Here is a 20622-nt window from a genome sequence, read left to right as displayed (position 1 = left end):
CCCTAACCCTAATAGCTACTAGTCTAACTAAAAAATATTTCCTTAATAAACTAAAGACTTAGTTTATAATATATAGTATAATACTATATAACTAGTAAATTTTAATTAGACTACTTTATATACTATTTATTTAATAAAAGTAAGTATATTTCTATAATAATCTATATTAATTTATAGATTCTATAAACTAGTTATTTAATTTATAAATACTAAGAATTCTTAAATTTCTATAAAAAATCTATAATTTAGTTTATAAAATCTTAAAGAATCTAGATTTATAAATATAGTAAGATACTTATTTTATAAAATAAATACATTTAATAATAATAAATATATTTAATAATAATAAACGTATTTAATAATAATAAACGTATTTAACGACAATAGATATATTCGACGAAATAATTATATTCGACGATAATAAACGTATTTAACGACAAGAAACGCATTTAACGACAATATAAGTAATTCGACGACGACAACTACATTCGACGACGACAAGCGCATACTCCTCTGTCAAATGTTTATAGATTTAACAATAGTATACATTCGCTGCGTGTCAGCATTGGCATTATTCTACCTTACTTTTAATCCGGTCGACAGGATGTAGTTGGACAATAATACGCCGTGGCGTCTCAATATATGCGGGCTGACCAAAAAGCGGCGTAGACCCAATCTCAATACATCCAGGATTTCCGGGGTAAATTCAAGCGTTCGCTTTACTCAAACAAATAATCGGATTTTCTGTCCATCTTACACTACTCAATTTCCAAGTTAGCCAGTTACACACATTGCTAACACCATGACCGCCGATAATAGTTACTCGGGCGTGGAGCCAATCGCGATTGTCGGCATGGGTGAGTCAACAAGATAACAAGATGTTGTACTCCTCGCTGACCAATAACAAGGTTGTAGATTTGCTGGCGATTCCTCGTCCCCTTCCAAGTTGTGGGAAATGCTGAAAGAAGAACGTTCAGGCCAGTCCGATTTCCCGAAAAACAGATTCAACATTGATTCTTGGTACAATCCCACCAAAGGCCGCCCAGGAACTTTGTACGGAAGGGGTGGGTATTTTCTCAGTCACGATGACAGCTATCGAAGTTTCGACCCCTCCTTCTTTGGCATCAGTCCTTTGGAAGCGACAAGCATGGATCCTCAGCAAAGAAAGCTTCTCGAGGTTGTATACGAGTGCTTTGAGTCAGCTGGTAAAACTTTGGAAGATGTCTCTGGATCTGAAACTGCATGTTATGTTGGGTGCTTTAACACAGATTTTAGTCAATTACAATCCTGGGATCCAGAGCTTCGCATTCCATACCAGCCGACGGCAAGGAAATTTCATTCCGTGCATCAAGCAATTACTGATCTTCAGCAGGGAACAGGTCTGACAATTTTGAGTAATCGCATCAACTATGTGTTTAATTTGAAAGGACCAAGGTAATTCTCTGACCAGAAGATACAACGGTACAGACACTAACCAAGTGGATCTTTGCAGTTTGACTGTTGACACGGCTTGTTCTAGCTCTCTGTACGCACTGCATCTTGCATGTCAGAGCTTACTGGCTGGTGACTGTACGGCAGCAGTAGTTGGAGGAGCCAATCTTGTCATGAGCGTTGAGAAACAGCTTGGAAGTGAGAGTCTTGGTGTCTTATCTCCATCGTCCACCTGTCACACATTTGATGAATCTGCAGATGGCTTTGGTAGAGGCGATGGTATCGCTGCGTTGTACATCAAACGATTGTCAGACGCCATAAGCGATGGAGATCCTATCAGAGCCGTCATTCGAGCCACTGCCATCAATTCGTGAGTATCATTCGATGGAAGTAGATGATTTATGCTTATTGCGACCTTTACAGGAATGGGAAAGGTCCAGGAATCAATCATCCAGGTCCTAAAGCTCAAGAAGCTGTTATCCGCAAAGCTTACGCAAAAGCTGGATTGGCATTCAATCAGACCGGATATTTTGAGTGCCATGGTTAGTTGTTTCCACAGAGTCTGTAGCGTTAGCTAACTCAGCAGGGACTGGAACTAGTGTGGGGGATCCAATTGAATGTGCTGCTGTGGGTAATGTCTTCGCTGAGGGCAGAACAGTTGAGGACCCATTATTGATTGGTTCTGTCAAAACAAATCTTGGTCACTGTGAAGGAGCAAGCGGCTTGGCTGCTATTATAAAATCGGTCTATTGCCTTGAAAAGGCATGTATTCCAGCAACTATTGGAGTTAAAAGGTTCAATCCCAACAGTAAGCACAAATTCTTTAGCTGAAGGAATCGAGATATAAGATTAACAAACGTTTCGCAATAGTCGACTTCAAGACTGGCCGCTTGCAAGTTGTTTGCTCTATGACACCTTGGCCAGAGACTGTTAAATACCGTCGAGTTAGTATTAACGGTTTTGGGTATGGAGGGGCAAATGCTCATGTCATACTTGATGCCACCGAATCTTTTCTTCGCAAAGTAACAAACGTGCCTGCATTTATTGATACAACTAGAGACACCAAAAAGTACCTTCTTGCATTTTCTGCTCACGATCAAGCAACTCTGGTCCGGAATCACGACGCCATTTTATCAGTTGCTTCCAAGCATGAAATTCCCGATCTTGCATACACTCTTGCTGCACATCGTAGCAGGTTTCGCCATCGAGGATTCAATATTTGGAATGATGATCGCTCAGCAACAGACATTGAGGACAGCAAATTCGAACTTGGTGTGTCGAGAAATATCGCTACTAATCTAGGGTTTGTATTTACTGGTAAATTCCCGACTTTACTTAGATAAATGACCTCCGCTAAACCAACGATAGGACAAGGTGCACAGTGGGCACAAATGGGTTATTCATTAATTCAACACTTCCCGTCAGTACGACGTACCTTCGAACGACTTGAGGCCAGCCTCAGCCTTTTACCGACACCCCCAGATTTTGGCATTATAGGTAAAGAGGGTGGGGACTACAGTTTTGCCATTCGCTGACAATTAAACAGATGTTTTATCAGCGCCGAAAGAATCGACTACATTATATCATTCTGTTCGATCACCAGTATGTTGTACCGCAGTCCAAGTTGCGTTGACTATCTTGCTTCAATCTTGGGGTGTTCATCCGAAAGCTGTAGTTGGCCACTCTGCTGGTATGCATTTCAAAAATAAATGAAAGTAGCAAGTGTAGAGAGCTAACGATATCAAGGTGAAATTGCATCCGCGTTTGCTGCAGGGTTAATTACAGGAGAAGAAGCTGTTGCGATTGCTTATTACAGAGGCATTGCTGTTTTGAATTGCAAAGTGGAAGGTGCTATGTTGGCAGTAGGTCTTGGTGCCGAAGAAGTTCAACCATACCTCGTAGGTAGGTCCGATGTAATCATTGGATGCTATAACTCTCCTCAGAGTGTCACTTTGAGCGGAGGAGAGCATACAATTGACGAGATCAAGATACTTTTGGTTGAAAAGGATATCTTTGCTCGAAAGGTTAACACATCTGGCAACGCATACCATTCTCACTTGATGGGATCCGCAGCGAAAGAATTTACAAGATTGTTCGAGGCAGTCTATACTGGAATGATTCACTCGCCGACGAGAAAGGTTACGCTCGCAAGGGTACCTCTGTATTCATGTATCACTGGCGAATTGTTTGAGTTTGATGAAATACCGTTCGGCCATTGGCGCGCTAATCTTGAATCGCCGGTTCTGTTCGATCAGGCATCTCGCCTTCTCCTCAATTCACAACCAGAAATCAACTATTTTGTTGAAATTGGACCGCACAGTGCTCTCGCTGGCCCGATTAGACAGATTACCACGAGCTTGAGTTTTGATCAAGCAAGATTGACATATCTACCTTCGTTAATCAGAGGACACGATGGAGTAGACAATATGCTCAATTTGGCAGGGACCTTGTTCACTATAGGCTACCCTATTGATCTAGTCCGAGTCAATTCAACTGAAATTATAGACAAAGATGCAAATAACGGAATTATTTACGAATCGGGAAAGCTTTTGGTAGATCTTCCAAGCTATCAATGGAACTACGGTGATCTATTATGGAAGGACAAACGGTGGGGTCGGGAACTATATTTCCGGAAGCACTGTCATCACGATATTCTGGGTAGTCGCGAACCTGGTGGATCGCAGAACTCTTACTTGTGGCGAAACCATCTTCAAATCGCATCTGTGCCGTGGCTACGAGATCACAAGGTAACAATACACAGGTTGTTCGACAATTGCTCTCGCTAACATTTACAGATTGGCAATGACTTCATCTTCCCTGCCGCTGGATACATCGCTATGGCAATCGAAGCCCTTATGCAAGTGGCCGATCACAAAGGCCTTCTGAGCCCTCTACAAGGGTACGCCATACAAAATCTCAACATCACTTCGGCTTTAACAATTCCTTCCGAAGGGTCGATAGAAACTCTCGTCAATGTACTGGAGTTGGCAGGATCAGCGAAAAACAGTATTAAGTGGTTTGATTTCCGTGTAAGCTCAGTCACAGAAGATGGAAAATGGGCTGAACATGGAGCAGGTATGATTGGTCTGGTAGAGCCGCTTGAACATGCCCCACAGCAGATGCTTCTGACCCAACGGAACAAAGTCTTCAGCGCTAAAAACTGGTATGCGGCTTTGTCAAATGTGGGGGTGGAATTTGGACTATCATTTCAAACACTATCAGACATCAGCTTTATCCCTGAAAAGAACGAAGCTATTGCAAATATTGAACTGAACACCACGAAGAATATCATGACCGCGGAATCACGCTATGTCATTCATCCTACCACCCTTGATGGATGTCTCCAGATATCAGTCATGGCAGCTCATGGTACCACAAAATCAGTTTCAAAAGCTTTTCTACCTGTCTGTGTTGATCAGTTGACAGTCTGGACACCTTCAGTATCTGATTCGACTACCGAAAGTGCCTCGGTATATGCTCAGGGCAAGCTACGTGGGCTCAGATCAGTTCACGGCGCTGCTAAAGTCTTTTCAGAGAATGGACAGCTGCTTGTAGATGGTAGAGTATCATTTTTGTCTCTCGAAGGAGGTGTGAAAAACTCAAAAGTCACTGCACCACGACAGCCATACACTCGTCTTGTATGGAAACCGGATGTGGATAGAATAGGAACCAACCACCTCCATCATCAATATGATACGCATTCTCTGCTGGAATCCGAGAAGTTTCGTCTTACGGACTTTATAGACTTATTGGTTCATAAAGGCCGCTCTTTGAAAATTCTTCAGGTTGGGTGTAGGTCGTTGGAAAGCACTTTGAAGGCACTCCGTGGAAATTCCTCCCAACCACTTTATAGTCAGTACACGGTCGTAAGTAATGATGGTTCGACTTTAGAGGAGAAACTTTCTCGAGGATTCAAAAATATGGAATTTCGCTCCTTCGAAAATGATAATTCTATCACTGGGTCGACACACGACGCTCAGTCTTACGATCTGATAATTTTTTCAGAGGTTAGTGAAGAGGTCTAGTTGTTAAACAAAGCATTAGTATTGACGAACCACAGAATGATGATATCGCGAAGATTACCAACCAACGGTTGAAAGGTTGCAAGGAGTTTTTGAAGCCTAACGGGAAACTCTTGATAGATCTCGATGTCTCTGTAGACCCTGCTCGAGATACATTGGCAAAAAACCTCGCAGCGGGCGGGTTCACACATTACCCATCAGAAATAGCTCGATGCCGAAACCTGATACTGTGCGAACTGACACAAGTTCTCGACGAAAATTCTGACAAACATGAAAGATTATGGCTGGTAGGGTCCCATCGCGTGCGTTACCTTTCATTCGAAGATTCTAACCATCTTAGGTTTACAAAAATAATCCGCATCATCTCAATGACGAGATCACCACAATAGCAACGCAATGCGGGATGTCAACATCGGCTGTGTCGCTATTACGTGTTGCAGAGATTCCCAAGCGCTCGAAAATAATAACGACTGCTGAAATGGAGGGCCCGCTACTAACTCAAATGACCAGCGACGAGCTAGTAGCAGTTCAATGCTTAGTCAAGCACGCATCATCTGTAATTTGGGTCACGAATGGAGGACTCTGTGATGGATTTGAGCCAGAAAAGTCACTTGCATCGGGTTTCGCAAAGACCTTCATGAACGAGCAACCATCATTACGATTATCATGTTTCGATATCGATCCGCTGGAAAAGAATCTCGCCAGATCGGCCTCTTTTATTCTCGATCAACAAATCAGGCTTCAAAATGAGAAAATCTCTCGAACTGAGATGTACTTGGCGGAAAAGGGTGGGATTGTCCATATCAGCCGCTTCCTCCCGGACGACGTTGAAAATTCCAGATTTGAAGAACGGATTAACCCCATAGCGGAATTGGGAGCCTTTCACAGCAGTTCGTCCTTGGCACTAGACTTCCAGGCTGTAGGTCAGATTGATAGCTTCTACTATACACAAAAGAGAAGCGGCGAAGTCAGCGACAATTTGAATCCAGGGGATATGTTCGTGGACGCTTCGGCGTACTCTCTGAGCGTAATGGTTCGTTAATATTTCAGTTGCTGGTTTGTTTGATGCTGATGTGTGAATAGGAAGCCTCAATACTCAAGGGTCAACAAGAGTCCGAATTCTTTAGTTATGAGTCTATTGCCATTGTTCGGTCTATTGGATCTCAGGTCGTTGATTTTCAACCAAATGATCGTGTTCTAATTCTCAACCCGGGGAAATTCGACAACTCATTCATCGTTAACCAAAATTCGTGCCACAAATTGTTTCCTGACGATAAGATTGAGGACTTAGCTGGACTATTCGTACCGCTATGCTCTGCAATATACGCATTAGATAACTTCATCAGACCTAGAAAGCGGGAGGTAGGTCCCAGACCCGCAAGAAGTACTGTGTATAAAGCTGACCTGGCTTAGCCCATTCTTGTCCACCTGCCTGGTGATTATTTGTTGGCTTCGATGTTCTTACAGACAGGTCGCCACAGAAACCTTGAGGTACGATATACATCAATTCCAGACAACCTCTGCTAATTTAGCCAGATGTTTGTAACCTATACGACTGAATCTGAAAAGGAACACTTCCTACGGACAGAAAACGTGCATGTAGATCGTCTAGTCCCAGCAAACACGAATACCTGGGTGAGGAACTTCATGAGCTTGGCTGGACGGTCCGGGGTACGTAATATCATTACATCAGCTGCAGCAAAAAATCACCAAGATTTGTGGAAGTGTCTAAAGAAGGGTGGAAAGTATTTGCTGCTCGGTGGAGGTTCTAACGTACCTAATTTACTAACATTTGACAAATCCGTTTTCGCTGGGGGTGCCAGTTTCATCACATTTGACATATTGGACATTCTTCGAGAAGGGGGTGAGGATGTCAAAGAGTAGGAATTCCCTGTGTTTTATGAGATCCATAATCTAACGCTTTCCAGGTTGCTTCAAGAAGCTTTCGCATTATATCGCTCTGGGTATCTTGTTCCGCCGTCTTCGCAATCGTTAGATATTTCGAAGCTCCCAAATGCTGTTTCTACTGCTTCTAGCTTGGAAAGTTATGACAGAGTGATACTGGAGTGTAATCCAGATTCCAACGTTCCGGTAGGTGTCGCACTCTATTCAATCTAGAACACGTCTGATTTTTTTACTTTGATAGTGTCGAATAGCTCATACGCAATTGTCGTTTGATTCGTCTGCGACATTTCTCATGATAGGATGTCTTGGAGGGCTAGGACGAAGCGTTAGGTGAGATTTTTCCTCATTCTCTCTTGATACTCTAAGTTTGGAAACTGATTATTCTCTCTGCTCAGCTCTTGGATGGCCGAAAGAGGTGCTCGTCACTTTGTATTTCTATCTCGATCTGGTGGACAAAAGCCAGAAGCTCTAATACTTTTGGACGAGCTTGAGCTATATTCCAAGAAGATTGATGTCGAAATATCAGTACAAATTATTCGTGGAGATGTTTCTGTCCGTGAAGATGTGGACAAAGCCGTTGCGGCTGCTAAAATGCCAATCAGAGGCGTCATCCATGCGGCAGCAGTTTTTCAGGTATGAATTCTCCTTACTGCAAATATTTGATCACAGCTGAACTTCTAAAAGACATGTCTGTTTGAGAACATGACGGTGGAAAAGTTCCATGAGGTCCTCAACCCGAAAGTGCAAGGGACCATCAACCTCCACCAAGCATTGTTCCACGAACCTTTGGACTTCTTCGTCATGACTAGCTCTTCGCTCGGAATTAAAGGAACAGCGACTCAAAGTAGCTACGCAGCTGCAAACGCTTTCATGGATTCTATGGCGAGACATCGTCGGAACCTTGGAATGCAGGCTTCGTCTCTTTCGTTAGGCGTGGTTCAAGAGATTGGGCACGTGGAAGAAACTCCTGGTAAGTAGCTCTTAGCCGACATATAATTTCTCATCTGATTTATCCAGAAATGGAATCTGCAATGCTTCAGAACGGTGTATATGGTATCACAGAGGCGGAATTCCTGTCGATGATGGAACTTGCCTGTCAATTACGCGATGTCGGATATCCTGCTACTTCGACCATGACCTTTGATCGGTATTCGGACGCGCATATAATTACTGGTTTAGAGAATCTCGCTCTTAACCGCGACACAATCTGGCTCAAAGATGAACGATTCCAAAATTTGGCAATTGGGAGCGTACCCTCAACCAACACTGTGGCTGAAAATTCGAGCACACTCACAATTCTCAAGAATGCTTCAAAAGCTGGGGGTCAGGCTTCTGTCAAGAATGCAGTAAAAGATATTATCTTGAAAGGGCTATCGAAGATGTTGTTAATCCCGAGTGAAAGGTTGGAAGATGCCATGTCAATGCCATTGGCGGATCTTGGTATGGATAGCATGCTTAGTAGTGATTTACGGGCGCTGGCGTGGAAGGAATTCAATGCAGATGTGCCATTCCTCAAAATCTTGGAGAAGGGGTTTTTGCTGGAGGAATTGATGGATTTGGTTTGGGAGAAGATGGACGCGGAATTGAAATATGGAGCTGCTTGAATGAACGAGGTTTGCATTGAAGGGGGCCTACATTTAGCTGAGCATTTACTGATCGATAATCCATGACTAAATTATCTATTTCTCAATTCTTTCAATGCAGCCTCCTGCAGAACCAACTTCATAGTTTTCCCGGTAGCAGTTTTTGGTAGTGACTCCACAAACCTAACCCCGCCACCCAGCGCCTTATACTTCGCCAATCGAGATCCCAGAAAGGTCTTTAATTCTTCTTCTGTTGGGATTTCCATCTCAGACTTGGAATCAGATGTCTGCCTAAGAACCACGTAAGCTCGCGGAAGTTCAGTTTCCTGACTTGTTGATTTGATTCCAATCACGGCAACATCTGTGACATATGGATGCTCCATCAAACATGATTCTAGCTCCGCTGGGGCAACTTGCCATCCTCTAACTTTTATCATATCCTGCTTTGAATCAGTCTTTCTTTGATCTTTCTATTATTGTTCGTTTGAGAGCATGGTTTGCCTACTTTTGAGCGGCCAACGAGGTACCACTTTCCCGCCTTGCAGTAAGCAATATCACCAGTCTTTAACCACCCATCTGCAAACGCGTCTGTTGTCGCTTGCTCATTTCCAAGATACCGCGTCGCCATCGATGGTCCTCTCACCAAAACTTCTCCACTTACATCTTCCTCGAATATTTCCAACCCGGTTGCGTCAATAATTCTATATATCATCAACTCTATTCCACCGACATCAAGTTTGAGAAATCCCTACCTCGCTTCAACATTGACTAACAAGCGTCCACAACTTCCAGTCTCATCCTTTTCCCCCTGAAGAAAGCTTGTCACGGTTCCAAACTCCGTCAATCCCCACGCCCTCTGAATCTTTGCATTCACATCCAACTGCCCTTGAAAACTTGTTTGCACACCAAGATCTAACGGTGCACCCGCACATCTCACCAATCGCAAACTATTTAACTTTCTTTTTGTATATTCCTCTGTTCCTGCCTCACCCCGTAAGATCATGCTCATGATTACTGGAACCATGGAAGTTTCGGTAACGTTATATTTCTCAATCGCGTCTAAAAAGGGAAAAAGAGAGAAGCGCGGCAGAATGTAGGTTGGGATGCCGTAGCGGAGAGGATCTATGTGTGACGCAGTTGCAGCGACACCATGGAACATAGGAAGGCAGAGAAGCCGGGAGACTGGATAAGGCTTGGGGTGCGGGTCATATGATGCGATACATCGTGCTATCGTTGCGTGATGAGATAGTGCTGCTATTTTAGGTGTTCCAGTTGTGCCGCTTGTCGAGAATAATGAAGTGATGGCTTCTTTTGAGAGCTTTTCATCTTTGAAGTATTCCCACGGAGTTTCTCCATGTTTCAGGAGCGTTTCCCAGGATTGGAATCCGTCCGGGATAGAGGGATGGTGTGGTGTGTTAAAGATTAATATATTATTGTGGGATATTGGAACTGAAATATTGTTAATTGAGAGCATGATGGTGGAGTGTTGCTCGGGTGATGTTATAATGCACTGGATAGAAGCCTGAGAGAAGATATGGGCTAGTTCGATCGGAGTGTTACCGGGATTGGAGCCAACAAAAGAAGCGCCGGCTCCTATGATCCCAAGATAGAGGATTGGATACATTATCTAACTTATTCAGTTTCTGTAGATACTCGCTAGAAAAGTGTAAGCTTACGTCGCTGAATGAATGTACTAGCACGCTATCTCCGGGTTTTATCCCAAGCAGTTTGAAGCCATAAATTAATTTCCTGACAGTACTCCTGGCTTGACGATTCGTGGTTCTTCGAGTACTGTCAAGCGCATCGATGTATATCTATTGAGCGTTGTTAGTTACAAGGTATATTGTGGGATGTACCGGATCAAAGGCCGCAAGGAGTGTCTCACGTCTTTATCTTGGTCATATTCAGGACCACCAAATATCCATGTGAGCAAATCCACATTCGGAATCTCTTCATATCTAGTGGGATAGAACCCCATGCTGAGCAAGCTACCTTACTTCCCCAAGAAACGAGTTTCGACTTATTGAACTCGAGTAAGAAGTCGTCTGAGGGCAGAGGAATACACGAAGAGTTTTGAGGTGTTACATCAACGCTTATGTGTCATCGGTGAGATGTTTAAATCTTAGGTAAGCTGAAATATACGGCGAAACCTATCACAAGAGATCTGCTTACGCCACATGTTGGAAGGCGGGAAAAGGCAACCCAATGATGGAGTCCGTTATGGTCGGCTGCACGAATCAGATAAATTATGCGCTTCACTTTGGCTAAATGCTTACTCCGGAACGAAAAAATCGATAATCGCCGCGCGTGAAGGCTTGCATGAAGCAAGTGATAGGCGGTGCCTTCGTTGCGCTTTGCAGACGAGCGCCTGATCGGGAAACCGTCGACCAATTGATAGGTTAGAATACTACTGCATCCTCCTTTACATGGTATCAAGAAACTGACGCTGGTCAGGAAGTCTTCAAGGCCGTGATGTCTGGCAGTAAGGCTCTGAATGAAGTAGAGTCCAATCTGTCTTGGTGACAACAGCGAGGATATTATTTGACCCATTGCGCCATTTCAAACGTGAGATTATACTTACACACAATTTGACTAGAGCTTATCGTGATTCAATGAATTGGTATGAAGTTTCCTCCATCACAGTGGAGTCAACTCGACGTTGAATTTCTATCAGCCGAATTAAGTTGAACTACGCCACGAATATCTAGTCAAGTGCGCACTGTCCGCTACTCTCCCTTATACGATATTGGCTCAGAAGTTCAAGACATGACATGACAATTTGGCTGATTGATTAAACTTTAAACGTTTGTATCAATGTAACAGAAATGGCTGGGTACTACATGGAATTCCCCGTAGCAAGGATCATTTTAATTACATACAGCGATGAAGAAGTAATTTGGGCACTTTGTCTCGTATTTTGTACTTCGTAGGTATTGTGGTAGATCAAAGCATATCATTGTACTACAGTCTTTTGGGGAATGTGGTGACCTTCACACGAGTGAGCAGCAACCAACGCTCAGAGTTCTGCTTCCTGTTCAACTGCTTCCTGGTCTAAAGCGTGAGGAGCAAAATCCTGCAAAATTCCATTCTCATTCTCTCGGATGTATTCGGTGGTACTGATAAAGTGATATGAACGCATCTCTGTTCGCTTGGTCAGCATTTTGATTCTCATGGATTGCCAGGAGAATGCTTACCGCAGTTGAAAAATGTTGTGCCGGCTACAAGGTGAGCTATAAATCCTCGGTGCGTGACCACTAGAATATTTGCATAATCCTTACCGAGCGATTCAAGTCTCAACCGAACTCGCGAAGCTCGAAGGTGTGCGTTCTCTGAAGTATGCTTTTCGTAGTCCCACACCGATGAGCATTCCGAGAAATCTAGGTCAGGGTACCGGTTGATTAAATCAATCCTGGGTGATCCTTTGTTGCAGATGGCATCGTGTGCTTCTCTGAGATCCGGCCAAATCAAGACTTTACACGGTTTGCCACGCAGCACATAATAAGCTGTTTCAATCGTTCGAATCATTGGAGAGACGACAACGACGTCTGGCAAGAAGGATAAATTTAATGCTTCTGCCTGTTGTATTCCTAGGTTTGTCAAAGGGGGATCCGGTTCTCTGTGATGGCGATCAACACTACACATCAGCTATTAGCATGAGATAGCCCGAAATGGCGGTATAATTACTTGTGTAGAGCTTGACCGTGGCGAAGAATATGTACCGTGGTCGTGTTGGACATTGCGAATGTGCCAAATAATACTGTAGATGTGTAGTCTGCTTGAATAGTATGCATCTCATGAGTCAGACTCTCTTCGGTTAAAGATTAGCCTGAAATCCCAAGGCATGTGTGGCGTGCAGGATGCCCTGCGTGATATCTCTTCTCCCCTCTTCTCCCAAGAAGTCTAAGAAGACCGGCTAGTCGTAGATTTTGTAGATAGAGAGTTGAAACGAGAAACGAAAATGTAACCCTTTTTTGGGAGGACGGAGGGCGAAATAGCTAAAAAGCCAAATTGGAATAAAAATATGGAATCCTCTAACGACTTGTTAGTTGCTACGAAACGCTTTTAGACCATAGATCTCAATACAGAAGTATAAATGCGGCCAGTAATAACATAAATTTGCACTATTCAAAATCATGGGTATATAACAAAACTCCAAATCAGGTCCTCATTCTCGAGGTCGGCGTAAATCGCTCATCTCTGATCCAAGTCAAGTTTCTTCATGCCCCAATAACAAAAAACAAACTCCGTGTATGAATAACCATCAGATCCTCATTCTCGAGGTCGGCGTATGTCGCTCGTCTCTGATTGTATCCCAATATTGAACAAGAATACCAACTTCCAACTTCAGTACCATAATCAGATCCTCGTCATCGAGGTCGTTGTCGTCAATCGTTTCTGATTTTATGTCGTAAAAAAACGACAGTAGAGAGCTAATTAGTATGTGGCTTCAAACCTTTCTGGGTTTCTTTGAAGCTCTGGACGCTGACACTGCCCCTTGTAGTCTGGCCATGAATGACTTCTTGAAACATTGTCCCAGCTTGAGGTCCAGAAAAGTTCTTCTTTCCGGTCGTGAACCAAGTGACTGCGGCGATGCATGCGCTGACACCAACCGCAGCGCAAGTGTAATTCATATTACTGGCGGTGATAGGATGTACCGAGGGGAAGTTGAAAGTAATACATGCGAATGTCAGGTACAACAATCCGATGATGTTGAGCACGAGACCAAAACGAAGGTTATACGAACCCTCAACAAAATCTGGTCCCTTTCCAGTGAGTCGTCCCCAAAGTCGAACTGCGAGCGGCAAGATGTAGGATAAATAGAATCCTTCGGTCGAGATGGCGAGAATTGTTCCAAAACCAGTGACAGAGCCGAAATAAATTGACATTAATGCCATGTTGACAGCGACGACCAAGCAGATCGCGTTGACCGGAACTTGGCGTTTCGCATCAACTTTGCTGAAGATCTTAGAAAATGGAAGACCGCCATCACGAGCAAAAGCGAAAGCGAGGCGGGAACTCTGGGCGCAGAGGAAAGCAAGGCTGACGAGAGATATGATCGAGATTTGGACCGATAGAAGCATGGCCAGAGGGAACGATCTCGTCGCAGAGAGAAAGATCTGGAAAATAGGAACACCTGTTGGTGAAGAGGCTGCCTCGTTGATGTCATCAATACAGAAGCAAGCCACGATCAAGAAAATAAAACCTGTGACAGCTCCAATCCAGACTGCCCAGATAATAGCTTTGGGTGCATCTTTTCGAGCATCTTTCATTTCTTCCGTCATGTGAGCGGTCGCATCTGCATGAATTAGTCCAGAAATTCAATTGAATCTTGCAGAGCTCACCATATCCAGTCATTCCAAAGGCACTTTGTAGTAAACCCAACAAGCTCGCGTATGCAGTCCCAAATCCAGTAAAGTTTTGGAAATCTTTGAAGACGAAAGCTGCTGATTGCTTATTGTTGTCTCTTGCCAGAAGAACGACGATAACCACAACGAAAGATATGATGTTGAAAATGATCATTGCCTGTGACAATTTCTCAAGCGCTCGTCTTCCCCAAATGTTTGTGGCTGCTGCAAGAATGAGGAGACAGTATGCTACAAGACAAGTGTGCCATCTTTCGATGACAAAGTCTGGATTTGCCATTTGTGCCATTCCCAGAACAAAATTTGCACCAACGAACCCATTCCCGGCGCCTGCGGAGAGGAATCCTGTAAATGGTAGTTAGAAACATAATTGTTCGCCAATTAGCTGTCGAGTAACTTAGACATACCAATTAAAATGAACCAGCCACAACAGTATGAAAGCGGGCGTGCATATTTGGCAGGAGCTAGAATTGCAACCCAAGAATATTGTCCACCAGCAACTGGAAATGCACTGCAGATTTCGGCAAAAGAGTATGCAACGGCCATACTACAAACAGAGACTCCGACCCAACTCCAGATAATGACGGGGGGGCCTCCTGAATTGATACCCACGACGAGCGATCCGGCAAGAGCTGTCCAACTGATAGATGTTAGGTGATGAATCTAACAACGAGAGAGGAGCAGGAAGACTTACCATGTCAATACACTGAAGGCAAAACCTATCATCCCAAACAGAGAAAACGACCGCTTGAGTTCTGTAGGATATCAGTACAATTTTCAACGCGACTCTGAACAACGGGTTGTACCTGGCGTATAGCCGAGTCCTTCAAGAACCAAGTCATCGGTGATGGCTGTAACTTCCTCCTGGGTGTGTATGGCTGTAATTCCATCCTGGGTATTCATATTTGGTTGCGCAGGCTTGCGATCACTTGCGTACAGTTGTAAGTAGATGTCTTGTCAATTTGAATAAGAAAGCAAATATCAAGTCTTCTTTTTGGGTGGATATAATCTAGATTTCGGTGGCAAACTGTGACAAGGATAGTCGAATAATGCGAGGGTTGATCGTGATCCATACAAATCATAGGCCATTAGAGATAAAGCTAGCAGCGGAGAGAAAACTGTGATGAAGCGCACAGATATAGTGGGTTGTCACCACGTTTGTTCTGTATACTGGTTCCCGCCCATGGCTTTCACTGATGAGTGCTTTGGTAACAAGCGGATAGATCGGCGAAGTTGCATCTCAGTAGCTATATCAGGAGAATAACGTGGTCTGGACCAGAAATCTATGACTGACTTATGAACTGCTCACCAGACTTCATCTTTCGAGCCGAAAGATTATCTAGAGCCCTGACGGATATTCATGTCAAGACCATGACACAATTTTCATCACGTAAAGAATCTTATCCGACAAAGTCTCCCAGTACAATGGTAATCTAGTCGATAGGCGAAAGTAGACTATCAAACAAGCATTTAAAAGACGCTACTAGGTACTCACTAGGTACCCCTTGTGGCGGATCACTGTTACCGATAGAGGAGCGATTGGTTGAAAGCCGCTTCAGGGATCATCAGAAATGGGGAACCTTGAATGGGGAAGGTGAATATAATCTTCCGAATTGTGGGGTCTCGTGTTTTATGAGGCCATAAATTGAAATTGATCAATGAAATGGGAATCTTGTCATATCGTGGTTTCTCGAATCCGCTAACGAGGGAGATGATCAATGAATTAAAGCTGCGCGTGTAAGTCCATTGATCAGTACGTACACCTATCACCCAGACTCCGGTAAGGTTTTAATTGGGAGTGAGCGTAGATTATCCTTACGAGGTGACTGATCCTTACGTATTGTCAATTTGGTGTGTCAATGGTTTGCAGGATTTCGGTGGCTGCAGTCATGATGGTATAGTTTAGTCACCAACATTTCCATAGTCCCGTGCACTATGCAGGTACATTGAGGACAATTCAAGTTCAGGTGATACTTCAACCATTATCGGTAATCGATTCGACTTATATCTTCACTGTGAATAAAATCTTGAGCTGCACCTGCGATCGATCTCTATTATCGACAAGTCTCACCTCAAGTACAAGAATTACTACAATGACACAGAAAGTACCAGTGTGGTTGGACGTTGACACGGGAAACGATGTAAGAAAATCATATTGATGATAAGTTTTTCATATTAAATAACATTTCTAGGATGTCTTCGCTCTCCTCATGGCAGCACATCACCCTTCCCTCGACCTGATCGGCACCAGCACGACGCATGGAAATGCCTCGCTAAAAAATACCACCAAAAACACGAGTATGATACTCACAGCTCTTGGTCGTACTGATGTCTCCGTCTATCCAGGAACTGCAAAACCATTTTGCAGAGATGAAATAGTAACATTTGATATGCATGGTACTCTCACAAGCTCCAATTTCATGATTTTTCTTGACAACCTTGGCAGGATCAACTGGTCTTGGTGGAATATCCAAACTTCCATCGCCCAATGCTCCTATAAAGAGCGAATGCAACGCCATTCTTGAAATGCGGAACGCTCTTCTTGCACAGCCAGTCAAAACTGCTTGGCTCGTAGCAACCGGACCGCTCACTAATGCCGCACTTCTTTTTGCGACTTTTCCAGAAGTTGTGGACCACATCGCAGGTCTCAGCATTATGGGCGGTGCGGTTGGAGGTAACTTTACAACAGCCAAGAACGGGAAGACAGACGGGAGTCTAGAGAAGGACAAAAGTGAGAGATTTGGTAATGAAACAGACTGGGCGGAGTTTAATATTTACTGTGCGTTTGATTTTCATGCCCGTCCTTTCTCTTTAGATTGAGCAGATCATGTCATCTTCTTGATAGCTGACTGTCAGTAGGTGACCCCGAAGCGGCTCGGTCCATCTTTTCGCATCCTAATCTCGCGATTAAAACCACACTCATAACGCTTGATCTTACACATCTCTGCCTCGCTACAAAGAGTGTACGCTCAAAATTACTAAATGGAGGCGTTTCCGAAAAGCCTTCAGAGTTGCGAATCATGCTTGAAGAGATCCTAGAATTCTTCGCCAGCGGCTACAATAACTTCTTTGGCATGGATGACGGGCCACCATTACACGACCCGCTCGCTGTAGCTGCGCTATTACCGGACTCAGACATATTTGAAGACGATGGAACCAGGTACGATGTCAGAATGGTTACGGTAGGGGAGCATACTGCCGAAGATGGAGAAGATCTAGAGACAGTAAGAGGGCAGGTCGGAAGGACAGTGGTGACGAAGCGAAATGATGGAAAGGGTGTAAGGATTCCGCACAATTTAAATCTTGATGCATTTTGGGGGACAATAAGTGAATGCTGTAGTATTGCCGAAGAAAAAGGGTCTGTCTAAATGGGTAATAACAAAAATGCAATCGTAATGCTGTTTCGAAATGATCGGCTTTTTCGCGTGAAACTTGGAGTAGTTTTAAAACAGGGTACTGCATAACTATTTTCGAGAGATCCAGCCCTACTTACTGCCTTGAGAAGATGTACTTGGGCCACACAAAATGTATAAGCCAGTAAATCCAACCACTTTGTATTTTTCATGTCAATTTTCACCGGGCACACGATGCTCAATTGCAATTGAATTTATGCGCACTCCGATTTGGCATACCGGGGAATGGCTTCTACCATTGTATGCTAAAATTCTTCCCTGAGTAGTTAGTTCCATCGTTCTTTTGTGAAAAGAGTTGAGATCTTGGGACAAGGATACTCCCGCTTTAAGCAATCTGTGGCGCAGTATTGTATGAGTTGATGCAGGAGTTTGGTACCAATGTGCTTGATTACCTTTTGACTGTCGTCGTACAACTTGTCGCGACAAATTGAACCCAATTGGGAGACGCTTCGGACGAAATTGTTCTCACCCGGGGTGAACAACTTCGAAGTTCACACAACGCTCGGGCGCCGCGGCGAGAATCTCGAGCCTATCGCGCCTCTTTACGAATCTTCTCTAGTCCAAATGAGCCAGAGTACAGATCTTTACCTTTGAGATTCCAAATGAGATTACAGCCCGTTATCTTCATAATTACCATCCCCCACTTTCCTTATCTTCAAGCAATGTGCCAACCAGTTTTAAGCTCTCCACTTTGCTTATCTTCGGAGTATTTTGTACACTACCTCACTAGTGATAGCTTCATATATAGTGGAGTCTATCCCATTCTTCAAACAAACATCGATATCTTTCCAGCCTCCAGTGGCAAGCATTGGCACTGACCTCCAAATTTGGGTGGAGAATGGGGTCACATCGCTAAAGCGAGCATAAGCGGATGATCTATACACGGTTGTTGGGTACTTACTCCCTGTTAGCCTCCATTTCCCCATGATTTCGAGGACAGTGCGTATTCGTGAGACGGAACGAACGTGAAAAGAGGATACATTACCAAAAATACACTACCAAGCAACCATGTCCTGGTTGAGATGAAGTATGACACTTGAGTTGTGGGTTTTTGGGAGTGTAAGGAGTGAGCCACTGTAGGACTGTAGAATAGTTTAGACCATGCAATGACCATCCGAGCTTTGGCGAAGTATTGTGTAAATTAATCGACCGATGTCAGACTAATCGAGAATAGGAATTAGATATTTGAAGCCTTGACTTACAGCTGGACGCAGCTGAATTACTCGGAAAAATCACCTCGAGGACGTCTCACTATGCTTGTTGCCATGGAATTCGATTTGTTCATACTCAATGGTGTCGTGGTATTGGAAAATGAAGTTGGAGAGTTCGATATAGCGATCAAGGACGAGAAGATCGCCAAAGTGGTGCCGAGAGGAGGTTTAGAAGGGATGGTCACAAAAAAGACAATTGACGCGCAAAATGGGTGTGTCATGGTCAGTATGTTGAGAAGATGTGGAGGTTGAGCTGATTGTCATCATAGCCTGGTGGTATTGATTCTCATGTGCATCTCAATGTACGTCTCCGGCGGCGAAACATAATCAATAGCGCTCATGATATAGGAACCATTTATTATGGCAGGAGGTCGATGTGCAGATGACTATGAATCAGGTACTAATTGTCTATCGTCCTTCTCTTGATCATTCTAATAAATTCTAGGCACTCGATCTGCAATCGCTGGAGGCACCACCACCATAATAAGCTTCGCACCACAATCTAAGAACGAACCCTCCCTCTTGGCCGCCCTAAAAGAAACCCACGAGCTTGCAGACTCAAATTGCTACAGCGACTATTCATTTCATGCGCTCTGCACTTCAGCTGGTCCTCTCGCTATTTCTGAGTTTCCTGCACTTCGAGCTGCTGGTATCTCCTCGCTTAAATTCTTTATGGCATTCGAAGATCTCCAATTGCATGACGACGAGATTCTCGATGTCCTCCTCGCCGCACGGCGAAATCAGATGACTCTTCTCGTTCACGCCGAGAACGGACAGGTGATCTCGTGGATGACAAAGCAACTGGAGAAAGAGGGTTTATTTGATCCGAAGTGGCACATTAGCTCTCACCCACCTGTTGCAGAGACGGAAGCTGCGAGTAGGGCGATTGCGTTGGCAGGATTCATTGATGTACCCATTTTAATCGTCCATGTCAGCCAACCCGCTGTGGCAGAAACTATTCGAGCGGCCAAGAAGCTCGGATTGCCAATCTTTGCGGAAACTTGCCCTCAATATCTTTTCTTGACTAGAGACGATCTTGATAAACCAGGGTTTGAAGGTGCAAAATGCGTGTGTAGTCCGCCTCCAAGGAATGCTTCCGACCATGAGGGTATTTGGAGGGGACTTGAGGATGGAACGTTAACGGTCTTTAGCTCGGATCACTGTCCATTTGTTTACGAGGATGAAAATGGAGGAAAGAAGTCTTCAATTAGTAAGGAGTACCCAAATGGTAGATTTCAGTATATTCCAAATGGCTGTCCGGGTGTCGAGACGAGATTGGCTTTGGCTTTCAGCGCAAAGCGATTAAAGCTGCAAAAGTTTGTCGAGGTCAGCGCGACTTATGCTGCGAAGATGTATGGCTTGTACCCGCAGAAAGGGGCATTGATTCCTGGAAAAAGCGATGCGGATGTCACAATTTGGTATCCAGAAGATGAGAGCTTCACACTCAGTAATAAGATGTTGCACCACAACGTGGACTACACACCTTATGAAGGTCAGACCTTGAATCAGTGGCCAAGGTACACGATACTGAGAGGCAAGGTAGTCTGGGATAGAGACGCTGGAGGTGTTGTTGGCAATAAGGGTTATGGAAAGTTCTTGGAGAGAGGAGTGAGTTCGTTGGCTGCACCATTGAGGCCAGAGCATGACTGGAATGCGAGAGATTTCTAGTTCAAAAAGCATAAAATACATATTTT

General features: G+C 44.1%; 6 protein-coding genes across 6 annotated transcripts; 3 read left to right on the top strand and 3 right to left on the bottom strand.

Annotated features, from left to right (window-relative positions):
* Positions 1-802: 802 nt before the first annotated feature.
* On the top strand, positions 803-8962 carry GLAREA_06557 (Thiolase-like protein; the record flags this gene model as incomplete). The annotated part of the gene is made up of 20 exons (XM_008081970.1): positions 803-857; positions 909-1434; positions 1493-1801; positions 1855-1973; positions 2018-2239; positions 2302-2748; positions 2800-2928; positions 2978-3121; positions 3178-4178; positions 4227-5438; positions 5492-5740; positions 5794-6486; positions 6537-6815; positions 6867-6944; positions 6990-7333; positions 7382-7544; positions 7600-7688; positions 7754-7991; positions 8043-8328; positions 8376-8962. 20 exons carry the CDS (start codon positions 803-805, stop codon positions 8960-8962), a joined length of 7170 nt encoding a protein of 2389 aa, XP_008080161.1.
* A 71-nt stretch (positions 8963-9033) lies between these two features.
* GLAREA_06556 (Acetyl-CoA synthetase-like protein) lies at positions 9034-10919 on the bottom strand (the record flags this gene model as incomplete). The annotated part of the gene is made up of 5 exons (XM_008081969.1): positions 9034-9381; positions 9447-9642; positions 9694-10568; positions 10618-10755; positions 10827-10919. 5 exons carry the CDS (start codon positions 10917-10919, stop codon positions 9034-9036), a joined length of 1650 nt encoding a protein of 549 aa, XP_008080160.1.
* Positions 10920-11957: 1038 nt separating this feature from the next.
* Positions 11958-12678, bottom strand: GLAREA_06555 (Phosphoglycerate mutase-like protein; the record flags this gene model as incomplete). Its single annotated transcript, XM_008081968.1, has 3 exons — positions 11958-12082; positions 12136-12575; positions 12626-12678. 3 exons carry the CDS (start codon positions 12676-12678, stop codon positions 11958-11960), a joined length of 618 nt encoding a protein of 205 aa, XP_008080159.1.
* A 524-nt stretch (positions 12679-13202) lies between these two features.
* On the bottom strand, positions 13203-15207 carry GLAREA_06554 (uncharacterized protein; the record flags this gene model as incomplete). Its single annotated transcript, XM_008081967.1, has 6 exons — positions 13203-13336; positions 13395-14237; positions 14284-14649; positions 14712-14944; positions 14999-15059; positions 15111-15207. The coding sequence occupies 6 exons, from the start codon at positions 15205-15207 to the stop codon at positions 13203-13205; spliced, it is 1734 nt and encodes a 577-aa protein (XP_008080158.1).
* Positions 15208-16397: 1190 nt separating this feature from the next.
* On the top strand, positions 16398-17672 carry GLAREA_06553 (Nucleoside hydrolase; the record flags this gene model as incomplete). Its single annotated transcript, XM_008081966.1, has 4 exons — positions 16398-16445; positions 16497-16701; positions 16751-17083; positions 17164-17672. 4 exons carry the CDS (start codon positions 16398-16400, stop codon positions 17670-17672), a joined length of 1095 nt encoding a protein of 364 aa, XP_008080157.1.
* Positions 17673-18970: 1298 nt separating this feature from the next.
* On the top strand, positions 18971-20596 carry GLAREA_06552 (Metallo-dependent hydrolase; the record flags this gene model as incomplete). Its single annotated transcript, XM_008081965.1, has 4 exons — positions 18971-19150; positions 19198-19230; positions 19277-19325; positions 19374-20596. The coding sequence occupies 4 exons, from the start codon at positions 18971-18973 to the stop codon at positions 20594-20596; spliced, it is 1485 nt and encodes a 494-aa protein (XP_008080156.1).
* Between the last annotated feature and the right edge of the window lie 26 nt (positions 20597-20622).

This window comes from Glarea lozoyensis (assembly GCF_000409485.1).
Source record: "Glarea lozoyensis ATCC 20868 chromosome Unknown GLAREA15, whole genome shotgun sequence".
NCBI classification, from domain to species: domain Eukaryota; kingdom Fungi; phylum Ascomycota; class Leotiomycetes; order Helotiales; family Helotiaceae; genus Glarea; species Glarea lozoyensis.
The sequence above is the reverse complement of the archived record's forward strand: the minus strand, read 5'-3'. Positions and strand labels throughout refer to the sequence as shown.